Here is a 24,280-nt window from a genome sequence, read left to right as displayed (position 1 = left end):
CGGCTTGTTCTGCCCTCAAGCGGGATGTGAGGACTCAGCTTAAGGGAGTGAGAGGGCTGGTAAGAGATACCAAGAAAAGATCTTCTCACATCCCACAAGATGCTGGAAAGCTTCATGGGCTGCTTAAAATATAAGAAACAACAAAGAGGGGAGATAAGCCTAGATACAAAGAACATCGCTTTTGAGAATCAGAACTTGCAGTTGTTTTCAAATTACCAAAAAAACCCCCATCAAAAATAGCATCCATCAGTCCAGGAAGATGGCAGATTCTATGCACATAACAAGATTTTCTGCTCTCTTGGAGGAAGACTTCTCATTTATAGAACCATTAGAGAATCCATTTTTAAAGGGTTTAATAATACATATATAGACTGCCTTGTACTGCAAAAACTATTATTCCCCTGGGCAGAAAAAGTGACTGACTCGGGGCATTAATGGCCACCTCCTGTGGTTTTTGGCATTATACCCCATTCTTGTCCGTGTTCTTCCTTTCCAAAGTGCTATTGTTTTCCATGATAACACTGCACTCGAGTTCATAGTTCCTATGAGACACGGATATGTATTATATTTTATTTATTTTCATTTATGGGCATTTCTGTAGTTCTCATTATTGTAGTATCTATGTATAGTTGTGTTTGGACCATATCTACGCAAGCATATGTGCATGCTTTTCTGTATAGGAGAAAGTTCCGGTTTATGGTCAACTATTAAACACAACATAAATGGGAAGAGCAGTGAAATTTCTCCATGAGATTTCATTGTGGTGTTTTTATCCTTGCTCAGATATTCTCAAATACATGAATAATTTACATCTGGAAGGGAAGCTTGCTGGTGTGTTGACAGCTGTCCGTTCCAAGAGAAACCAGAACCATTTGGGTGCCAGCAGCAGCTTTGAGCATATGCCAGCAGAGGCAGAGCATAGTAATTGCATTGCTCTACGCTATGCATGTAAAAATGACTTTGGCTTTGCATGCATTTTGTAATGAATTTTGATGAAGATGTCCTGGAACAATCTTTCCACTAATGAGTGGAAGTTGTATTTCTTTGAAAGTACATATAGATAGAGGGAGAGGGGAAAGAAAATGACCAACGTGTTTGAAATCTGTAAAATTATATGTGGTGTTTACAGTTCTTACATATTTGGAAGCATGTATCCTGTTAAACTGGTGAGATACTGATCACTTGTGTGGCATATTAATGGTCTTTGTTACTGCGTGGTTTCTGCATCAACAAGAAGTTGAATTCTACAGTTGGCAGATTTGCTGATAAGTAGCATTTAAAAGTTAATTTAATTAACACCAGTGTTTTATTAGGCATTAAGGCAGAACCTAGTGGTTTATTCTAGTGTGTCCTTATTCAGTAAATGAATTAAATGCATTCATTTTATTCTCTAGGTATGTGTACAAGTATTTTAAACCTCACCGTACAAAAGGATGCAAATCAGGTTAACCCAAAAGAGAACTTGGTTTAGTCCACAGCAAGTTTTCCCCAGCGCAGAAGATCTTTGCAGGCATTTTTGTAGTATTCTGTGGAGATCAACAAACTTAAGCTCTATTTGACTAGTAAAGGAAAAAGTTTGAGTTGAGGACCCTCGGCTAAGAACTTCTGTGTCTGAGTGTTAGCAGAAGAGTACCAACTGATCTTAGCTGTTGAGACAGTACACAGGAAAGAGAAGCAGTCTCCAGAAATCAAACTATGAAAAGTTCTGTATGTAAAACTCAAATTGAACTCTACTCGGCATGTACCATAGCACTGTCTTTCCTTTTCCATACATGTTAGACGAGAGGGAATGGTAGAACTGAAGCCTGAGTAACATTGCAATTGAGTGCTTAGGGCAGGGGATCCTTTCAGAGGAGGGAAAAATAGAGCTCCCATAGGCTCACTTCCTCCATCCTGGCTAAGGCCCTCAAATGGATTGACGCGCCCATCCTGGTCAGTAATTTTAATACCTGCTGGTGGATCCAGCATTGTCAAGGTGTGGGGTTTTTTTCCATAAGAAGTGAACTTTGTGGATTCTGTTAATAGTCTTCATCAACACTTGATTCTGCCCTTGTTCGCTGGGTTTCGTTACATGGAGAAGCATGCACTAGATATTAAGCTGTTAGCTCTCCAAATAGTGCCAGAAACAGAACTGGCCAAAACTCAACAGCTGATGACAAATCATTCGTCCCCTCAATACATACTGGTAGATGTGCCACCAAGAAAGCAGTAATTCTGGTCCTAATGGGAAATATTTTCTGTAGAAAAAAACTCTTGCAAGGCAAAAAAATCTGAGCAGTAGTGGCTTAGAGTTGGCTTCCATCATAGATATATCATAAAATTAAAAATGTACGTATTATTATGTTTTGTGTTGTATTTCAATAAACGACATGAGCTCAGTGTCAAAAAATGTCACCTGTGCAAATATCCCTTATAGGTGGTGCTCCCTGAATTCACAGGCATTCTTCAACTGGCATTAATGTGATTGTACACTGTCACCTTCAGCTATGCATGTATTGAGTTATAGTTGTACACACGGCAAATGACTTTTGCAACAAGGTTAAACACCTAACATCTCAGATTTGCTGCCAGGGGAGGAAGTAATTGTGTTAAGAGCTAGGGGATGCCGTGGCTGCCTGAGCAACATTTTGGGATTGGTGCAGGTTCCAGAGGGAGCAGTTTACAGAGCCTGAGTCAAAGTACTGAGAGAGGCCTGCAGTGAGTGGAGCTGGAGGGAGTGGTAGAGAGAGGCAAAGTCAGGTTTTGACTGCTAATAGGCATCATCCTCATTGCAGAGCTTGTGAACTTAAAATCTTTCAATACATGCGACCAGGAAGACTGTACTATAGAATAGTTAAGAAAACATGAGTGTTCACTGAAGAGTGAGAGAAGTGAATTAAATAAGTATTTGCTTCTGTCCACTGAACCAGATTTGCTCAGCTCGTATCAAATATGCCTGCTGCCATTCTGCTATTTGAGGGCAGTATTGTGCACCATCAGGCAAATCTGGCAGATAAGAGAATTGATCTCTGGGTTCATAAAATTTCTGATGGGAGTTGTTAAGGGAGGGGGAATGAACCGAGACGACTGCCAAAAGCACTCATCCAATCAACCAGTGAGACCTGCGCTCATTCCCTACTTATATTTATATATATTTTTTCTAATGTTTGACACATTTTTATTATGTTGACAGTGAAAGTAAAACAAGCAAATCTTTTGCGTGCAATGGTCGTAACTTGTGCTGATTTGGAATGACAAACACAGGATTTGCTGGGTACCATGGATTTCCTCTATCACTATCCCCCTAAAAGCAAATAAATTTCTGTTGAACAATATTTCCATACTTGAAGCAAGGGTATTTTGTGATCTCTTCTATTGGACTTGCTATATAGTTGGGAGAGCTGTCAGGCTTGTTGTCAGGCACAAAGTGCCCTTCTTCACCAAAAGCTTGTCCAACGTCTAATGAAAAGATATCACAAATAATATTGCCCCTCATGCCTTTCCTGAGTCTTCGTAGGTACAACAGTATTCCTAGCCTACTTTCCAAACTTTTTATTTCTGATTTTTTTTTTTTAATTTATACAAGTTAATTTAAAAGAATTGAAACATTCAATGACAATGTCTGCTGAAATCGGCACACTTGACTTCAGTCTTGCAGGTGGTGGGGGTCTTCTGCTACACTGGCCTTTCTCTCTGGTGACCTAAAAGGCAAGTCTCCGTGCTTTCAGTGGCCCCTTGTTTTGCCAGGGTGGTGTGCGGTTCTTACCACCCTGACAGTTTTAGGCGATGTTGCTTTTATAGCCTTTCAAAAATCCTAGCTGCAGCAGACCACCACGTTTTACAAAACATACTGTGGTCCTGTGGCTATTTCTGTTAAGGAGCAATGCAAAATGAAGGCATGGAGGATTCTTTCAGATGCAGGGGAAACCTAGAAAAAGATAGAAAAAAAACCCTGAGAGATTTTTTCCCTATACATTTCAACTGTCTTCAGTAGGTGAAATGTATTCATGCACGCCACAATTTATTTTTGTTCTTTTCTGAGGATGATGGTGTTCAAGAACACATTCTTGCAGCGGTAGAGAATGCAAATATTTATATCCGTTATTCTCAGCCAGGGTGCTTTGAGACCCAGGCATGTTAGCACTGTCAGGTGTGCAAACATGATTCACAAGATAAAGCCAGAGATTTCAAATAGGAATCCATAGTGTTAAAAGCATACTGACCTGTTGTGGTCTTTCTGAGTTCTTAGCAACAGAATAATTGCTCCATTATTTTTCTATAGTCAAAAATCAAAGTGAAAGTTTTCCAATGGGTGCCTTGAATCTAAAGAAATTGAGAACCACTGATTTACATTTTTGGAATGTTTAAATTTTATTGCATGAATTTCAATAATGCCAATTTAGTACTGATATTCACAAACTGTGAATAATTTGTCATACAAAACTGGACGTGTGTCATTGTATATTTTACTTAAAATATGATTGGTATGCCTAAGAGCAATAAAAAAATTTAGATGACATCATTTTCACTATTGCTATTCTGGATGTTTTGTTTGTGTAGCTGTTGGACAAATTAAAGGATCGCTGGATACACACTGGCTTATGGAGTAATCTGGAGATGGTTAAGACGGTCATTGCAGAGCCTCAAGGAGGAGACAAGGGTGACTTTGATGAATTGCTGAAAATATACTATGATGCAATAAAGCATAAAGGTGGAAAAGGTATGACCACTAGTAGAGAAGTTATTTAGTAAGGTTATTTGGGCCAGCTGCCAGCATTAAACTCTGTCCATCATATGTTGGCTTGATGCCCTCAATCAATGAGCATAGCAGACTGTCTCAAAGATACATCCCTGGCAAGTGCACTCAACATCTCCAACATCTACTTTTCATGCTACACTCACACTTTTAACTCTCTCGAAGAATTTAGTAAAACTTAGTTTTGCAAATTGATGATTTCTCTCTCAAATGATTGCTAAATCCTCCTTTTCTTTGCTTCAAGATGGAGCACTCCTCATGGCTGTATGCAGAGGGAAAGTTAGTGAAGGCCTGGATTTCTCTGATGAAAATGCCCGTGCTGTTGTAACTATAGGTATCCCATTTCCAAACGTGAAGGACCTCCAGGTAAGACATCAACATTTACCCCAAAATGTTGTGACTTAAATTTTGCTATATTTAAAATACTTCCTCATCTACAGAATACCATATAATCAGATATTTTGCCAGTTCTTACCTGATCTCATTTTGAATTACTCAGAGTGCCTTCTACCCAGAAAAATGGAGTTTGGTTGGTGTCTGCTTGTTAATTGTAATACTAGTTTATCTCTACCTACAGTAAACTTACTGTAAGCCATTGTTTGAACGTGCCTAATGAAAGTCATAGTGCTATCAGAGTTGCTTTTTGGTCCTGTTTTGTCAGCTACAATACATTATTTCTCCTCTTATTTCCAAACTTATTTAAATAGTTTATCAGCTATAGTGAGGTACTTAGTAGGTTGATCCCAGTGTAAATGAGAGGAAGAGATTTCAAAAGTTTTGTTTTGATGCTGTGTTCTATGGAAAATAATTTAATGGATATAAATTTACATAAGAACATTAAGATGAAAAGTAAGTTGAGAAGCAAAGGGGATTGTAATATAAAATGGTAACCTACTGGGGAGGTGAGGTATTTTCACATATTCTTTTATTGTTGGTCGCTGTAATTCCCTTCTTTAATCCCCATTGCCTCCTTCAATATAGCTATATGTATAACACTTTCCATTTAGCCTGGGAGTAGAACAGTAAACCTTTTCCAAGGCTAATGTTGCTCTTTAGCTTGCTGCTCTGAGGTGTGAAATTATGACATGAAATAACCTCTTCCTGGAAACTGAGAGCACTGCTTTTTTGATGATTCAAGCTTTAGCTGACTTGAGGCAAAGCTCTTAAAGTAACTTCTGAACGTAGCAATCCAAAGTGCCTAGAATTAACTAAATTTCAGGGTTGTCTTGTATCTTTCATGTGATCTGGGTAGAATGTCAACACTTTACTCTCACAAGTACCTTCATTTACTTCAGTGGGACTATTGTTGTGAGTAATTGCTCGTTGGTACAAGAAGGAGGTTCACAAAAAGACGCACTGTCTTTTGGAAAATATAAAGTACGAATGAAAAATGCACTGAGTTGTTTTGAGAGACTGGCTTGCAAGTATATGTCCATATAAAAAACAAAGTAGGGATACAAACTGATACAAGTTTTTTCGGGTGTTTTATACTCTTGGGCTAGGGGCAGAAATTACACATAAACTGGTATAAGTGATTGGAAACAAGTTCATATCTGTAACATAACAGAAGGTTCAGTGCACATAAACCGCTTTCGAAATGGCCGAAACTGGTTTAACGTAAACCTGGATGGATGTAGTATCAGACTTCATTGATTTAGGTTAAATCGGTTTATTGAACTTCTATCCCAGATCCCCTCGCAATTCAAGTTTAACTGTTTCCTGGCATCCCAGGATGCTTTGCACCTCCCCTGCAACACCCCCCACCCCCACAGGGTGGGCAGGCTAGGCTTGGCCCAAGCTGTCTGCTCCAGCCAGCAGCAAGCCATGCTGTAGTGCCCCCTGGCTTTTGGCTTGGGCCACTGCAGGCACGTGGCTGCATTTCCAGAGTCAAAAGTGAATGTCTGTTCACTTGCTTATCTGTTCAATCTATGCAGTTTAGACTAACCTGCAAGGATTGAATCAATTCAGCCTCAGGCTTTTTGACAGTCTATACTTAGCCTTGTACTTTGTAACCATGATCAGTATTGCAATCCGTTTTGGAGTTGGGAACAGTCAGTGAGAAGGTAAGTGCTCCTGAAGATGAGGGGCTTAGTTGTGCTGAGAAAACTGTAGCCTAGTGCAGTCTGGAGCCACGGAAGCTTTATTCTACAAATGTCAGGGAATCTTAGTTGTAAATTTCAGTGCCTGTGTTGTTATAGCTTTGTTTCACCACTAATCAAATTCACTGAGAGACCTGGCCCTAAGTTTGTGCTCAGACATTCCCCCTTGCAAATTGGTCCCTAAAAACCCCCCCAGAAAGATGGAGAATTCAGTTGGCAGACTAAATACCAGGGCAGTCAAGTGCTGCATTTAATGACCATCTAGGTAGATGTCTTGTAGCAGGGGTAGCCAACCAGAAGCACATGTACCACAAGTGGCACGAGCAGCTTTTGTTTGGCATGCAGCAGATCAGGAAGGGGACAAGCAGCACAGTGGCAGATAAGGCAGGAAGCAGAAAGCAGAGCAGCAGATTGGGCTGGGGAAAGGGATCAGAGTAGCACCCAGGGAGCATATAGATCTAATTTGTGGCACACCTGTCAAAAAGGTTGGCCCCCACTGTCATACAGCTTGCTGTAGAAATAGGCATCTTGTGAGAGTGAATGTCACATGTATTGATTTGCCTCTGAGGGTCCCCTTTCTTTGGCCTGAAATTCTACCAATTCTCATACCTTTTCTTTAGATTAACAAGTACATTAAACTTGCCCTGTTGTCTGTCATAGGGTGTGCAAAAATCCCTTTGAATCCATATATCAGATTTTCTTTCCTATCAACTATAGCTCTTGTAAACTTGGTTTTATCTCTGAAAAACACAAAACTCTTGAGACATCCTGCAGTATAAACTTCACAAGTTGCCTCCTGTGCAAGGTAAATCCCAGATGACTGCATTACTAACATTAAACATTTGATAACGTAAAGCTAATAACAATTTTTCAGGATAAAGAGACTTCAAAGCAGATTTACCAAAATGTTTCCAAAGTGCCTGTCTTCTGAAGCCATTTCTTCCACTCTTCAGTTGGGTAACAGCTGCTAATCTTAGGATTGGAAACTTAAACATAGTGTTTCAGTAAATAGAGTATGCAATTACTGTTTTTTTATTTAAAGAAAAAACAACATATGGCCCTTTTGCAATGACAGAACTGGTGTGTTGTCCTTACCTGGAATGTGATATCTTGCTATTGACACTTTGTAAGTCGAATAATTTAAGCTTATTCACCACCTCTCAGCTCGCGTCATTGGAAGCATTTTTCCTTCACCGCTGTAATTGCTTTATGGATGTCTAATTTACACCTACAAAGTGTAAAGTGACCATATTCCCAGGTTTATCGGGAGACTCTTGGTTTTTCATATGATATCATAGCATTTTTGAGAGCATTTCAGAGTACCTGAGATATCTCAGTTTTTCATTTAATCAGTCAGGATTTCTTTAACAACAGAGTTAAAATTGTATACATCTGAGCAGAATTTGCCCTTAGTTTACCAGGAACAAACAGTCCTGTGGAACAAGTATTCAGTATGATGAAAAGTGTTTGGACTGGAGAGAAAAGTCAAGAGTGCGGAACAGCTTTGCTATTGTCCTTTGTTTAAAGCAATATTAACGGAATATTCAATTTTTCACGATAAACTTATTTAGTATGATAAGTTACTGGAAAAAAAATCCCCCATTTCAAGAAACACACATTTGTAGCTGTTGAGTGAGAAACTGGCAGTAGTAACACTGCGCCCATTTAAAAATGTACTTTTGTCTTTTGTGTAACTACTTTGGGACTCTAAACAAGTAACCCCCAACCTTTCCAAAGTTTTAATTGGAAAATATGGTCATTTTATCAAAGCGGCATCTTCTGACTGTGGATGCAAGTCCTCTGAAATGAGGTCATTGTCTTAAACACAAAATCAGTGTCGTCCTTTGAACAATTTCTGCCTTCACATCGAGGCATAAGGGTCAAATGGAAACGTATTAACATCTATATGGCTGATTACTGATTGAATGAATGCGGATGCCATTTAAGGGAACTCAACAGCAAATGTACCAGAGACTCCTCTCTGCATGTATAAACTCCAATCTATTTAGTCCCCCGCGATTCTAGAATCTGACATCTGAATAAAGAAAATATTCAGGCTGATTAGTCAAATTATTTTCTGGTATTCTACGTGTGCCAACTCCACAGTTACTCAATTGTTAGTACATTTTTCCCCCCCCAGTAGTAACAGCCTCCCCTTTTTGCTTTCCTTTATTTTATTAAGAACCTTTCAAATTTGCCTCAAACTGCTATAGAGACCTAACAACCAAAATGAAGTATCACATCATAAACAAATCCTCGAACTGCCAGACACTGGTTATAAGCCAGCCAAATCAAACAGAGCTGTCATAAGTTTTGACTTGAAAGCCAAAACTGACTCAGCTTCTTTAGTTTTAGGGATGCATTCTGTGTTTATACACATAACCAAAGACTTCTTTGTTGCCCAAAATGTGTGTGCAGTTACAGCCTGGGTAGAAAAAAACGCATCCTATAAGGACTAGTAAGATTATATTAGTGGCGCCTGCTAGTGCAATGTTCGTTCAGTGTTTCTAGCTTTCTTTTTTTTCCCCCCTTTTTTTTGAGGCTCTTCTCAGCCACAAAATTTTCTTTCTGGCTTAAACTTGATACACTGTATTTTATTCTCACAGTTTACCAACATGAGAGAGAAGTCTAGGTCTCATTTTAAAGTTTGAAAAGTATTGTTCGAAGAGACCGTTATGTACCTAAGTCATGCTTTGTAAAGATTTATTGTATAGCATGGTTGGAATCCCCCTGCGGCCCTTACAGTAGGTGACCTCCAAAAAGTGAGTGATTTCATATTCTGAATGGTATATGATACTAATGGTTGGGTGCAGGATGAGTTATGGCCCCCATGCTTACAGTAGTAGTTTTTGCTTTAATACTTCAACCAGATTTGAAATCTAATCTGAACCCAGACAATGCAGATGGTTGCTGTTAACTAAATAACAAAACTCAATATTACTAAGGTTTTCTGCTGGGTTTTTTGGGGTTTTTTTCCTCTTAAAAGTTGGACTGAAAAAAACTTTAAATTTTTAAGCAAGGGTAAAACCACTCCCTGCCAAATTGCAAACAAGCTGAAACTGTAAGTGCATATATTTAGATTTGCCAATGCACAAAGCACTGCAGTGATCAATTCTAAATGAGAGAAGGGCATGCACCAGTCTCTTAGCATCAGATCTGAAGAGCTGACTTGTGGATGGCAGCGCTCGTAGGGTAGTCCTGGATGAGCTGGTTATTATTGTACACATGTGGTACAACAGACAGCTCAGGCTCAACGTGATATCCTGTTAGCAACCGTTCTGTGCAAATTCAGTCGTAAGATTTGTATTTTGTTTTAAAGCTTTAAGTTTGTATATTATTTCCAGTTGTGGATCAATTTGTGTATCTTGCTTTTCCTGCAAACAAAGCACTGATTGTCACCTTTGGAAAGGCGAGTCTTTTCACCAACAAAGATTGATGTGACTTTATAGGAATGCATGCATGGGTACAATACAGTTCATGCAAGTACAACTGCACGACAACAGTGCACAAAAAGAATTGGATCTAGAATTATCATATAAGAATGTGGTTATGAGGTTATGTGGAAGAGTGGTGAGTTAAAAATTACGATACTCACTTGAAAGTGTGCATTTCACTGCTTGGGGGGACTGATGCCTTTAGTGTCACTTCCTAGGATGAAGTAAGTTTAATATACATCGAATTCTTAGATGCATATGTTGCCTTTTTCAGCCCTCTTGTATTAATTCAGAATATATACAGTAGATACATTAAAGTGTAAAGTGTGTTTAGACTTGTTTTGTTTCTGATTAAGACATGCACAGTTTGCCATCTCCTGAATCAATATACCCTGTCCCAAAGGTAGGAAGGATGTTTTAAAATTTATTTACTTATAATTTACTGTAATATTTGTAAAATACATATCCTTTTAAACAATTACAATCTTCGAGCCTTTAGGACCTCACGGATCATAAATCCTGTGTATAATGCATGTAAAATGTGTCTGAAAATTGGCATGCTATCCAGTGCTGATATCCAACACGCATGATATTAAACGGTATTATCTGTGATAGATGGAGATTCTTACGTAATTGCATGGACAATTGTACCGAATTAAGCATTAACCATTATCCTAAGTGACTGGAGCTTTGCTGGCTGTGTTACTGTATTTTATTTGTAGTTAACATCCAAAAATCACAAGCCCTATAGCCAGGGGGTTAAATCATACTTGGGCTGCAGAGAAATGGCCATCTTGATTATGGTGCAACTTAATTTTATGGTCATATTCATTTAATCAGACTTAAGTTCCTTTTTTTCCCCCCAGCAGAATGAAGGGTACTATGGGATTTTCAGGTATCTGAGACTAGGGATCCAGCTATTGTTCACATGGAACATTGAAAATAGAGATAGTTGGGGGGAAATACATTATTCTTACTGGCTTCAAAATATCATGCTAGGAGTTATTTTCCCATTCAAAAGCTATTAATTTGAACGTCTGTCAGCAGTGTCCACCAAACTGGAATTATAGAGAATCCTAATTTCTCTCCCCTTTTAAATGTTTGTCATATATAATAGAATGCATTGGCTTTTCTTTAGGATGGCTTTGGTCTTTTTGAGCACCTGGCCTCAGAACTAGATTAAGCTTCACGTACTTCTGATTTAACAATAAGTGGATTCTAAGACAGGTTAAAATGCTAAGAACTCGTTTTAAGGCAGGTGGGTGCTAGAATTAGTAGAGCAAATACATTTGCAAATACACAGAGAAGCTGTTGATTCCTGGATTGTCAGCTATACAATCTTGTTAGAAGATGCAGGCTTTCTAATTCTTTCATACATTAGGTAGTACTTAACTGTGCAAGAACCCTACTCCAGTGCAGGGTTCCTGCTGGCACTATTCTCCTTGAGACTTCCTTTGCTCTGGAAGTTTTTTTCTCTCTCCTTGGTCTACCAGAAGCTTGCCTTCAGGGGATGCTGCACAATGTCTCCTTCCTTACGGGCATGAAAAGAGGTTGGGTTCACAAATGCATCAACTGGAGTTCCTAGGTTAATTTAGGAATGTGATTCTATTATATAGTTGGGTTGTGGGGTTTTTTAGTTTTTCTGGCAGGATGTTTTAATTGGAAAATTGCCAAATTAAAAATATTGTACATTTAAAAACTTTCTGACTGTTTCAAATTTTGGCAGATACTTTGAGTTCTGAATAGACAGCAGAGAATTCAGAAAAAACTATGAAAAAAATCAAAGATACAAGTAACAGAAGTAAATCATGATATAATTGTATCTGTGGAGAGCAAAACAGACACTTTAGAAGTATGCCGTACAAGAAAGGTAGTTCAGAAATTAATTCTGATGTTCCTTCCTAAATAGGAAATGTAACTGATTAACATTTCCCTGGATAAATCCCTGAATGATATGCCCCTGAGATTAATTCGCCAAAAAAATGCCATAGTTGCTACATGGAAACACAACTGAGTGTCCTTTTTCACACGGTTAATTAAAGGGCTCCTTAAGCTCAGTCCTACAGGCCTTTACTTCTGTACATATTTCTTACTCCTGTGAGCAATCCCGTTACTTTCCATAAGACTATGTGCAATCATAAGGGTTTGTGGAATTGAGCCTGTAGAGACCAATATTTTATCCTGGCAGTTTGATGTTGGCTCATCTCCACTGCTAATATTACTTGTCTCTGATCAACCTGCTTTCTAAATGTATTTTATGATTTGTAACTTGATGCTAATGCCAGTGAACTGTAATATTAGAGCACATAAATAATGTGACAGAGAAAGATGCCTAATCCCAAATACATGTTGTCTGATGCTAACATACTTTTTTTTTTGTTATATGTTTGGAGTAGTAATATTATGAATCCCATCCTGTGTCGTTACTCAGGCAGAAGTCCCATTATCAAGTGTATAATACTGGATGTCATATTTTCCATATGGTTGTGCTAAATATATGCTGCTACTTCTATTGTATGTGGATAAGAAGAAAAAGGATTTCAGATAATCAGTTCAGTCCAGTCAGTTAAGTTGTAGTGCATATTTTGTATGAATTTAATTGATATGCTTGAAAATAGCACCCTTTGGAGGATATTCATTTATTTAGAATTTTTAAGTTGCATTTTAGCCACAAAACTTCTTAGAGAAATATGTTAAGAGAATAGTCCAAAACAGATTTGTTCATTTTATAGAAATAACGATAATTAAGAGTTAGAAGTATGCGGAGCTACAGTGAAGGAAAAATAAGGTATTAAGAAAAAGGCGGCCATGGCACCAATTCTGTATTACTGAATATGGTTCCATAATCTTTCAGAATTAGGTTGCTAAAGCAAAAAAAAGAAAAAAAAAGAAAAGAAAGAGAGAGAGAAAGAAATGTTAAAGTATTGCATAAAGCCATGGTACTCTCAGTGGTAGGATTTGGCTCTAGAGAAGCAGGAAAATGTATTTCAGAGCCAAAAATGACTTCTTTGGCTGTGACCAGGATTTCCTTTGCCCACCTCGGGGACCTGAAAATAGAGGTAGGAAAATTTGATTTTGGAGCCAAGTGTGACTTGTTTAGTTCAAGTCATAATTTACTGTTCGTACCTTGGGGACCTGAAAATAAAGAGACTCGCTATGAAATGTTGATAATGGGCAACTCTGAAGTGCAAGCATTAAGCTAACTTTCCCAGAGAGGATTTCTTCACTTCCACCTTTCCAGATGCTTTTGATCGTACTACAGTAGAGCATACTTAATCATATAATAGCTAAGAGAACTTTACTCAACCAAAATATAAAGGGAAAACAGACCAACCTTTTTACATCAATAGATGTGCAAAGAAAATAAACTTGATAAAAGTAAATTTTCTGTGTATTGACATTACTCAAGAACTGTAACATAACTTCACTTTCGCTGAGAATCTTCTAAACATTTCCTATAGCTAGCTGCTATGGCATGAATGCAAACTGTGAAGGCAAATACCCTCCTTATTATTTCCAGCTACATAATTTGTTGCTGGAAAACTTCATTTCAATTAAAATTTTCAGTGCTGCGTGTTCAGTATTTTAACAGTGTAAAAAAGTTTTTAGTCACATGAATGGTGGGTTTTTTTGATGGGGAATCAACAGATTAAGGCAAATTACTGAAAATGATAGTTTAAAACCAGCATTTTTTCTTAATATTTAAACATTTCAGGATGTGTCACCCTTTCTTTTGATGTATATTTTTCCATCATGGCTTGTACAGGGAGCAAGAATCTTAAAACTAGCTAAACGATGGCTGAAATATTTTAAATTCCTAATGAAAATGAAGTTCTGTTTTATATTACAGTATTGGTTCAGTTTTCTTTAATTAATGTGAAATAAAAATACTTACATCTTCAAAACCTTTTTTTACCCCTCTTGTTACTTTTGAAATTCACACTGGAGTCTCTTAAAAATTCCTGTTCGTAAATACTTTGAGCAATGCAATTAGTAAGATTAAATAGCAAAACCATCAGCTACTTTATGAATATTTTCCTTTTAACCCTATTATATTTTTGGAAAAATACAGTATATGTTTATTTAAAAATATTGGGGAATTGACAGATCGGTTAAGATTTTCCTGGAAGCCATTGTTGCAGTGACTTTGGGCGTTACTTGAAGCTGTTCCATGCCGTTCAAGCCTTCTTTTTAAAGTGAAACTGGATGTTTTATTTCTGGCTTGTTGATAGTCTTGAGCAGCCTGAGTGTATTTGAGCAGCTTTGTCTTAAAAGGAGTATTCTCAACTTAGAAATTATGTTCTGGTCTCAAAATATTGTTTCTGTTAGTTGGGATAAATACCTAAAAAAAATTTAAATGAAAATAAATTAGTTAAAAGAGATTTTGTTGGGATTTCCCCCCCCCGCCCCTTTTTGCTACCCCTACCCACTGTTGAATGCAGAGTAGAATATTTTTCACCGTTTCTTCTGTATGATCAGGAGAAACAGTAGTGATGAAAAGACCTCACAGGCATTAACAGGGGAACAGAAAAACACTGTAACATTTTCAGAGAAAAACCAAATATCATGACATATTATTTCCAGGGATGCACTTAAAAAAAAAAAAAAAAAAAAGTCATCTGAGCTTTAAAGACAGGGGCTAGTCTATCGGATATAAGTGTTATCCATCACAGACGTACTTATTGGCCCTTTTTCTCTCCAGTCCCAGTTCGAAGTATATGTTGTATTTTAGTAGCAAGCTAAACAACGTACATTTAAAAAATACCGCTGTGAAAAATGTGAACAAATATGGTGGGTTTTGCAGCTCAGCCATAAACAGCATTGTATAAGAAGCCTCTACATTTACAACAAAAGCAATAGGGGGCATCACTCGAAATTTCAAGAGACGAGTTCAAGTTTAGTGACTTCTTTCGGTACAGTCCCTAGCTGAAAGTATGCATTCGCAGCATTTTCTTGTGAAATAGAAAAGTGGAATTATGTGATTGTCTCTCAGCTGGATACCAGAAATTGTTTCAGCTAGTTATTTTAAGGTAGTAACAATGACTCGGGTTACCAGAGGGATGTAGTTATGCAAAATCACACAGTGGTTGGGAGATTATGACAAATCAGCCTCCTGTCTCAAGTATGTTTTGCTTCTTGGAGGAAAGAAAGTCGGGCTTTACGCACATGCAGTACCAAAAATGCATGGCATTTCACATTTGCATTTGAGCCAAAAAAGGCTGTTAAAGCCAGAGTGGGCTTGTTGGGTTGGTTCATTTTTCTTGCTGCTCTAAAACTTTAAAGCCCATTCAACAAGTATAAACTTTGTGGGCAGTCATCTCTGCATATCAGCTTGAAGTGGTAAGAAATGTCAGCGCTGTCACACACCCAGCAGCGTACTGATTTGGGGGTGGAGGGGGAGGCAGCAACTGGGGCAGCAGCCTGGGCAGTGGCTTTGGCGGTGGGGGTGAAAAAATAGCAGCTTCCACTGCAGCAATACAATCACACTAGCAACACAGTGGCAGCTGGACATTGCTGCTCCCTCTGTGTACTGCAGCTGCCCTGGGTGCCCTGCTGACTTGTTACACCTCTGCATATACCATTTCCCCTAAGTGAGAATTATTATAAATATTCAAAGTGTTTCTATTCTCAGTTGTGTTCTTCATATTAATTATGCTGCAGAAAAGTTGTTATATAAATAAAACATTATGGATGGTAGAGGCTGGGTTTGGTAACCTCCTGCAGAATCCTATGACAGTATTTCTTTAGTTTAGAAAGGTAACGTTTAGGTTCATCTTATCCTACAAGGCTGGCGGATGGCATTTCTCTTCTACTGGTGCAACACTAATGTCAATATGTTGGCACAGATTAAGAAAGTCATCCCTAAATATATCCCAAAGTTAAGCCTTTGGATAAATAATACAGCAAATCAAAACTTTTCCTTTACCTTTAATAGTTTACTTTTGTGATCCATGAAAAATTCCAAAGTGATTTTCTTGTGTTTATCTTGTCCTTAGCAAGTAGTGTTGACCTTTAAGTTTTTACTTTACTGTCAAAGTATGTTGAAAGCTTTAAAAGTGAAGCTATCACCTTAGGGATTTGTAAGGATGACTGACACTTACCACTTCACCTTAGCCGCAGTGGCACTGAGCGTATGCAGCAGCGTTGTACCTCAAGGGAAGCTGTTTGATTTTTTTCACTTCTGCTTCACTGGAAATGGATTGAATTTTCTCTTCAGAGGAGAGTTTTGGTTGCATTAGATTTTAATCAAGTCACTTGTTCACGGTCCCTCAAAGCCTACACTACTGAGATGAGTAGATGGGCCCGGGGTGAATGTGCTACATGATTTGTCAAACCGTAAAACTTCAAGATCTCTGAGATGCCACATGCTGTAATTGACAATACTAAAAGTGTTTGGTGGTTTCAACATTATATAAGCCTTTCCTACTCTTTTTGTCACTGGGATTAAAGGTGAGAATACTTGGGAATGAAGGAAGTGCTTCCAGTGATGAGGTACATTGTGGATGTAAAAAATGAAAAAGGGAAAGAAAGAAAGAAAGAAGTGTCTTTACATCTGGCTAATGTCATACCTTGCCTTCTACCAAAGGCTTTATACAGAAGTGGTAAAATGGTAGCTGACAGTAGTTTGGTTTTGTACAGATGCTGCCTCATATTTAGGGTTATAGTTATGGGGTCATCAGTGGGGTCTGAGGTTTCAAATTGTCCTGGCATTTTTTTTCTCTCTAAAGATGCTTTTCCTGCAGTTCCCCCCCCCCCCCGTCTGTCTCCATTCTGTCAGTTTCCTTCATGTTTTGCCTAGCTTTGGTTTAATCTCTGTTGCAACAGACATTGGCTCTGAGTGCGGCTGTGCTCAAGTCCTACGAACTCTAGCACCTAATTATTCTGAGGTGCACCACCTATAAGAAGCAGCCTGCAGCATACTTGGGACTTGAATGGAGCAATGCTGGGATCAGGAACCATATAGATGAGAATTCCCTTTCTTCTTATAGAAAGAAAAGTTTGAATGACTTTGTATGTGTTGCAGGAGCTGAAGCTGCAGGGTAGAGAGGTTTCTGAAAGACTGCATGGAAATGGATCAGATATCCTGGAGCTCAGATCACTTTTGCAAGGTGTTTGTGCTTTTATTTATATGGAGGTTGCACAGGCCTTTGTTCTAGTCTTTAGCTCAAGCTATGTCTGCCCTTTTCTCAGACTTGAGGAAGAGTACTTTGTACCTGAAAGCTTGTCCGGATCCTTCCCAACTATACAGTTGTTGCAATAAAAGATACCACCCATAAATCTCACTTTTTTCCTGGACCATCACAGCTACCTCATCACCTCAACACACTACCTGTGCTTTTATTTCACATTCACGCACCTAGTTGAAGCAGAATATTTTTGTTGGTCTTTTTAAATGGTTTAGTATACAAGATACCACTAGCAGTTGTGTTTCAAGCCATTTTAGATCATTTTGCACTTGGATTGACCGAACCATTTTGAAGGCAGCGTCCCTCTATAGTGTCTTAATCCTTCTGGGCTAATCAAGTTAGACTGTGTTTTTTAAGTAAGACTGTTAGTGAGCCTACTGAGAAGTAAGGATGTTTGAACCATATTCTATGACTCACCCAAGTCTTTATACATGAACTATTTAGCCCTAATTCTCACAGATGTTGTAACCACTTTTGAAGGGAAAAAGTCAAACACCACACTGTTTAATGCTGCTTCCACTTAAAGATATTTCAAACAAAAAAGAAGTGAGACGGCATTTGATGTCTTTTACTTTCCCACACTCACAAACTTTTATGATTACTTGGCAAGCATCAAGAGGGAAACTAGATGGCAAGTATGTTCTGAATCAGTATAATTATTGCTGTTTCAGGTGGAAGAGACTCCTTAACTGGGCACATGAGAGTTTAAGAAGGTAGCTTTAAGACCATATTTTTATATGCTCTTTTTAAGGAATGAGACGATCCACCTGGTTTTTTTTGACTTGTCAGATACTAAACATTAGAACGTGCATGTGTTTTGCTGGATGCCAAACCTGGGTAATATGGGCTGCAGTCTTTAAGCTCGTAAAGACTTCTTCCTCCCCTCCTATTCTGGCAGACAGGTCTGTGGAGTGCCAAAAACACCCATGTGGCTATTTTCCTTTTTTGATATACAAGATGACTTGATGTAGGGGAGATGAGTATGTATGTCCACACACATCCACACAGATGTATGTATCTATATGTGTGAGTACAGATATTTAGATATTTATAGATAGGTAAATGTATAACACATTTTATCTCTAGTGTCTGTTGCTTACTGTCACATTTGAAATACTGGAACAGGTTACCCAGAAGGGTGGTGGAGTTTCTGTCCTGGGAGGTTTCAAAGACCCGGCTAGACAAAAAGCCTTGGGTGGGATGATCTAGTTGGGGCTGGCCCTGCCTTGAGCAGGGAGTTGGACTAGATGTGACCTCCTGAGGTCCTTTCAACCCTCATTTTCTATGATTTCTATGAATGCTACCAAGTAGGTATTTGAAGTGGTAGGCACATCGATCCCTGGTCCCTTGCATGCAGTAGTATTGTTATAACCCTGAGCTGTTGTCCTGTCATGTCTTTTGAGTTCCTTCTGTTGTGGGTCATTTTGTAATCTAACGGGGAAATAAGGAGCAACTGTAAAAAATGTTTTGTGAAGTGCTGTTTTATCTAAAAGTGAGGCTGGCTTGTTAACTCTTGGCAGCAGACCAAATGTCTTCCCCCCCCCCCCCCCATTTTAGCAAAATATAGTACTGTATTTGGTTAAATAAGTACAGCCTCTAAAAACTTGTAAATATGCCAGATGAAATAAAACCAGTTTAGTCATTTTGTCAATTTAAATATTCTGCATACATAGTCTTATACTGGAGTTGGGACCCTTTAGCCATTGGACTGTGTATGGTGATACTTGCACTGATAAATGTGTTTACAGCATGGTGATACTGAACAGTAAATGCACATTCTCCCTCCTCAGTTTGGTCTTGCTATAAACTCTTTAGGTCTCAGGCCCTATCCTTTGGCTAAAGATAAAACCATTCTAGATGAGTGTCTGGTGGAAAATGTGTTTATTTTTACTGAAGTAAAGTTTTCTTAATAGTTTTAATTAGTAGTTTTAACAGATTAGTTTTTATTCTTATTTATGGGTTAAACTCTTTGTCCTAAAAAGCTTATCATGAGTGAGCAAGATAACATAATACGGCTCGTATATTTTGCTTATTTGAAGGTAAGTAGAGTTTACTCAAAATTTCAGCTGTCTATGGACTTGGTAATCTCTGTTTGATATCATGCCTTTGGCTTTGGTTTTGTCTTGGTGTAATGTTTTTACACTTACAAAACTAACTTTAAGCTGACAGAACACATTTTCAATGATAAAATGTAACCATAACGTTGTTATCCTACCAGAAGCTCTTACCTTGTTCTAGGTTGCTATTTGTTTGCTTCAGTATAAAAATGCATGGAGTTATGGTAAACTGAATGAACGTGGTGCAGTCTGAAGCAGTACAGGTGAGGTGCTATAAAAGCTTCGGCACATAACTCTCTAAATTAACCTCTCCACTGACTTGCAACAACCCCACCGTTCTCCGGGGCTTCATCTTAGCAGCTGCCCAATAATGTGATAGTTTTACGTTGTTTGCACTGTGAACTGTCTCAACTGTTATACCCATTTCACGTATCACCTGAATTGAGGATGAATCCAGGTTTCCATAGGTGAAACATTTTTATCTCCTCTAACCTGTTCTGCCCAAGATCTCACTTAATAAAGTGCCTTTTTAACTAAAAATCTTCTATAAAATTAGCCTTCTGCTTTTGGAAAGCGTAGTAAAAATGTATTTGATTTATAGTATAAAATGCCTCAAACTATCTGAACCGTAATAGGAAAAGTTTGTTTATGGCATTTATTTTTTGTTGAAACTCAGTATATTCCCCAGTTTAGTTTCCAAATGGGAAGGTCTGACTAATTAAGCATTCAGAGAAAGAGTGGTTAACAGGTATAATGCTATTAGAGTTCAGCTAATGTGAATGTGACCATGACCTCCCAGATAGATCAAAGACTAATTTCTCTGACAGCTACAAGATGGCAGAGCTTGCCACAGGCCTTCTGCTGCTCGTTGCTGAAGCTATTTGTCTGTAAAGCATGCCTGATAGCTAAGAGTATATTTTTAAGGATGAACAGGTAAAAGTAAAAGGCTGTCTTTTGACATTTTAACTAATCCCTTCTAGCCTGTGGTTTACTGCACATTTAGGATATTTGCTAGCAGGAGAGACTGGCTTTTTCACATATGCAGCATGTCATTTTGAATTGGGCGTTGATTTGATGCCTGATAATGCAGAGTTATACAATGAAATAGATTCTGATTGCATTAAAATGACATGCACTGGCCTTTTACCTTTACTAGACTTATAATGAATGCTTAACCCTCAGCAATCTATGTAGTCACCTCATGCTGAAATACGATCTTTAGAGTCAGAACAGGGTGCTTGTTTCCTGTCATCCAGTTGTTTTTACAATTGACAGGATTTGCAAAAGCAGTTTTTTAAGCTATGTGATGTTTTGTCAGATGTGTAGAATATTCTTTTTTTGCACAGTTCTGTAAAGTGTTCAATGGCAATTTAAAATACAGCATTAATAATATGCAGTGCAGATTTGCAGTGTATTTGAAAGCATGTAAATTGGAAATAATGTTATTCTTTTTTACTAATTAGTATTTTAATAAATGTTGAGGTTTATGCATTCATGTAGATAATCTGATAATGATTTTGCTCATTATGTATATAAATATACCCCTGCATGTAATTGTTAGATTGCCTGTAATCATTTTAATCAATGTACAGTGTAAGGGCACGTTACTATTGCTTTACTAAATCTTTCAAAATACCAGGAAGCTCTGGAAATGTTGGTAAAAGCCTTGTTGATGACGAAATCCTTTGCTAATCAGTTCTGTTGGGAAATCCACTACGGAAGCAAAAGAAACGACTTCTCCACTATGCAAAACTTGGTGACTGTTTTTGATTTTTTTTAGAAGTGTTTATTGAGATTTTTTTTCTCACAGCCTAGAATTGTTTTCTAAATTTTATTCTCTACCACAAATCCTTAAAAATACTCACTGTAGTTTATTCAAGCGGCAATTACATTAACAGAAATAAAAACCAGATGTATTTACAGTTTAAATTCTCCTTTAAAATTATATTTATGTTTACAAACTGTTCAGGGAAAAGGCTTTTCTCTGTGCTTTGAAAATAACGGAGGAAACCTCATGCACCAATCAATAAATGCCGAGTGACTGGAACAAATATTAAATCTGTGAAATCAAACTGAATTTACTTTCTGGCTCTAAAGATTGGATTTGTAAATTTGACAGGCTGTTTTAAAGGGCATAAGTATATAAAATAAAATTTCTTACCCAAATTCAAGTTGAAAGTTACCTGTCAGAAGTGGTTAGAAGTCTGCTGTTTTCTCTCCTGAAGCGTGTCCTTTCAGTTGTCAGTTTAGAAAGGTTAATACTGTACAGAAGAGCAGGGAAAAAAACCTTTCTTATATAGTTTTATGCTTTAAGAAATATAAGAACAAACAGTAAATTCCAAAAATATGTATTGGGATTGTATGTGCTTAATAAATGGGAAACAAGTCTTCACAGATTCAGAATGGGCCGTTAGCAAGCACCATCCATTTGATTGGCACAGGAAAGCAAGTTTTTTCTTTTTCGGTGGGTATTAGCTTGGCAAAGTGCTTGAAAGATTTAAGTAGTTCTGTAGAAAGAGAGCTAAATAAAATGTTTCCCTGAACAAAAGAAAAAGACTATGAAATGCATCATAATTCTGGCATTGTTGCAGTTGAACCCATGTGTCTGACACGCTGCTGTTACCCTAGATTGTCACACCTGTTCTTTTTCTGCCCGTTGCAGAGCTGCTGAGAGAATTCCTCCCAATCTTAGACCATTGACTATATCAGTCAGTTATAGATTCCTTGTTTGACACAAGTGTGTCTCTTCTATGCTTAAGTGTTCAAAGCTTGATGAACTTGAACTATGAAAGGAGGATGGGCTTGTAGCAAGACAGGCCTTGTAGTGCTTCTTGCCTTTAGGCTACTGCATGGAAAAGCGCTCCCCACAGTCCATAAGCAAGAGGGTCTTTGTCTCATCAGTAGCGTGGAAACGGGTCACGGCTCCTTGGAAGCAGTTGATCATTCAGGTTATGGCATGGTAAAGGGGGTTCTCCTTTGGGAACAAGCAGTGAGCACCACGTTTCCCTGGGAACTCTGCTTCCTTCTGTCATGACAGCTCTCGGCTGATCAGAACGGGGACCAGGTTTTATGCCGAATTGCGGACATTGCGTTTAGCCACTTTTCATTGGGCCTGGAAAGGAATTTTCCCCTTACTGCCAGATTGGCTGAAGTAGAACAGGTTTTTATTGCTGTTGTTGTTGTTTTTGGTTTGTTTTAACCTTCCCTTCCCAAGTTCAGCTCAGCCTCAGTTGGGTAGGCAAGAAGGTGAAGGTGAACTCATTGCCCCTTAGCAGGTAGCAGGTTTCCTGTGCAAAAATGTGCATCATAAAGGAGTTTGATTCCCTAACAACCCAGAGTTGGAAACGAACATACGGGAAGGCCTTTAAGAAGCGGGGAGAAGATTGTCGAGGCTCCTAACATGTGATACAGTAGTGGACGATTCTGTTCCACCGGTTCCCTTTTCCCCCCCACCCCCTCATATACTTTACATGAGTGACTTTATACCACTTTTATATTAAATGATCCTCACTTAATTTTCAGAGGAGAGAAAGGCAGTGGGATTCTAGCAGTGATTTGGAAGGAAGTACACTGACAGCATTCATCCCAAGTTGGTGTGAACGATCAGGATAAAAATGAGATGCTGCGCTTCATGATTTATAGCTAGGCAGTGTTCCCCAACAAGTTAACAACACTGAGGCCTAATATAACTACATCTCTTATTTCTTGTCTTTCTTCCTGAGTGGCCAGGACAACAACTCTCTTACCCATATTGTTGATTGTCCATCCTTTACTAGCAAGCTACTAAAATACAGATAAGTGTATAATGGCCATGTTCTGATTGAGCGATCCTTGTATTACCGATGAAGAAAACGTGCAGAACCAAATGAATGACGCTGCATGTTAGCGGCTTGATTGAATCTCTGTGATTAGCCTGAGTTCAAAATCATCACTTTTCACTTCCTAAAAATCAGTGACGACTATTTCAATCGCTTTGTTCTCAAGGATATTTTATATAACAAGAACTAGATGCTTAATAGTAACATACGATTTTTGATGTTTGTGATATGAATTGTGGTGGTTACATAAAAATTACACTAACACAGGGGCTATTATCAGACACAGACAGCATTGTCACTTCATCTTGGTGCTGCTAGTCTGATCTCATACTAATTTAATTCCAACAAAGTGTGTCCAGTGTGCTGAGTTGGGCCACCAAATCCATTTTCATGTATGGTAAAAAGGGTTGGTATGAAGGTTTACACTAGAAATAAAGAGTTGTTATTTTGAACTCATCATTGTACCTCACAAACATCTGCAACATTCCCCCCACCAGTCAAATTTCTTGTTCATTTAATTTTGCTGTGTTTTCTTTCCTTTTGCAACATCGTATAATAACTATTTGAATAATATTTTAATAGTGTTTTATAAATTTATTGTAGGTTGAGCTGAAGAGGAAATACAATGACCAGCATTCAAAGTTAAGAGGACTCTTACCAGGTAGCCAGTGGTATGAAATTCAAGCTTACAGAGCTCTCAACCAGGCTCTGGGCAGGTGAGGAGAACTGAATAACATTTAAGTCTTTTGACCTATAAAGCTATTTTCTGCTGTGTTTGCAGTGATCTATCCATCACTCTCAACACCAAGCATGTAATTTTCATGCTATCTTTGCAATGATTCCAAAACCTACCTGTCCATATTTTTGCTCTTCTGGTACAAGTTAGGTAGCAATAAAATCTCACCAATGAAAGCATCATAAACAGTTATCCAAAAAAAAAAAAAAAAATC

The 24,280-nt window shown here is 38.2% G+C and overlaps 1 protein-coding gene across 3 annotated transcripts in view; it reads left to right on the top strand.

Moving 5' to 3' along the window:
- The window catches only part of BRIP1 (BRCA1 interacting DNA helicase 1), a 110,482-nt gene that overhangs the window by 66,726 nt on the left and 19,476 nt on the right, over positions 1 to 24,280 (top strand). For all 3 annotated transcript variants that reach the window (XM_090024937.1, XM_090024936.1, XM_090024935.1), the window contains exons 15-17: positions 4,540 to 4,699; positions 4,980 to 5,101; positions 23,934 to 24,046. In XM_090024937.1, the coding sequence (XP_089881063.1) occupies positions 4,540 to 4,699; positions 4,980 to 5,101; positions 23,934 to 24,046 (395 nt within the window). The remainder of the gene's footprint in view (positions 1 to 4,539; positions 4,700 to 4,979; positions 5,102 to 23,933; positions 24,047 to 24,280) is intronic.

Source organism: Crocodylus siamensis, chromosome 13, assembly GCF_052110815.1.
Source record: "Crocodylus siamensis isolate JL-2025a chromosome 13, ASM5211081v1, whole genome shotgun sequence".
NCBI classification, from domain to species: domain Eukaryota; kingdom Metazoa; phylum Chordata; order Crocodylia; family Crocodylidae; genus Crocodylus; species Crocodylus siamensis.
Note: the sequence above shows the minus strand (reverse complement) of the source record. Positions and strands in the feature narration are given on the sequence as shown.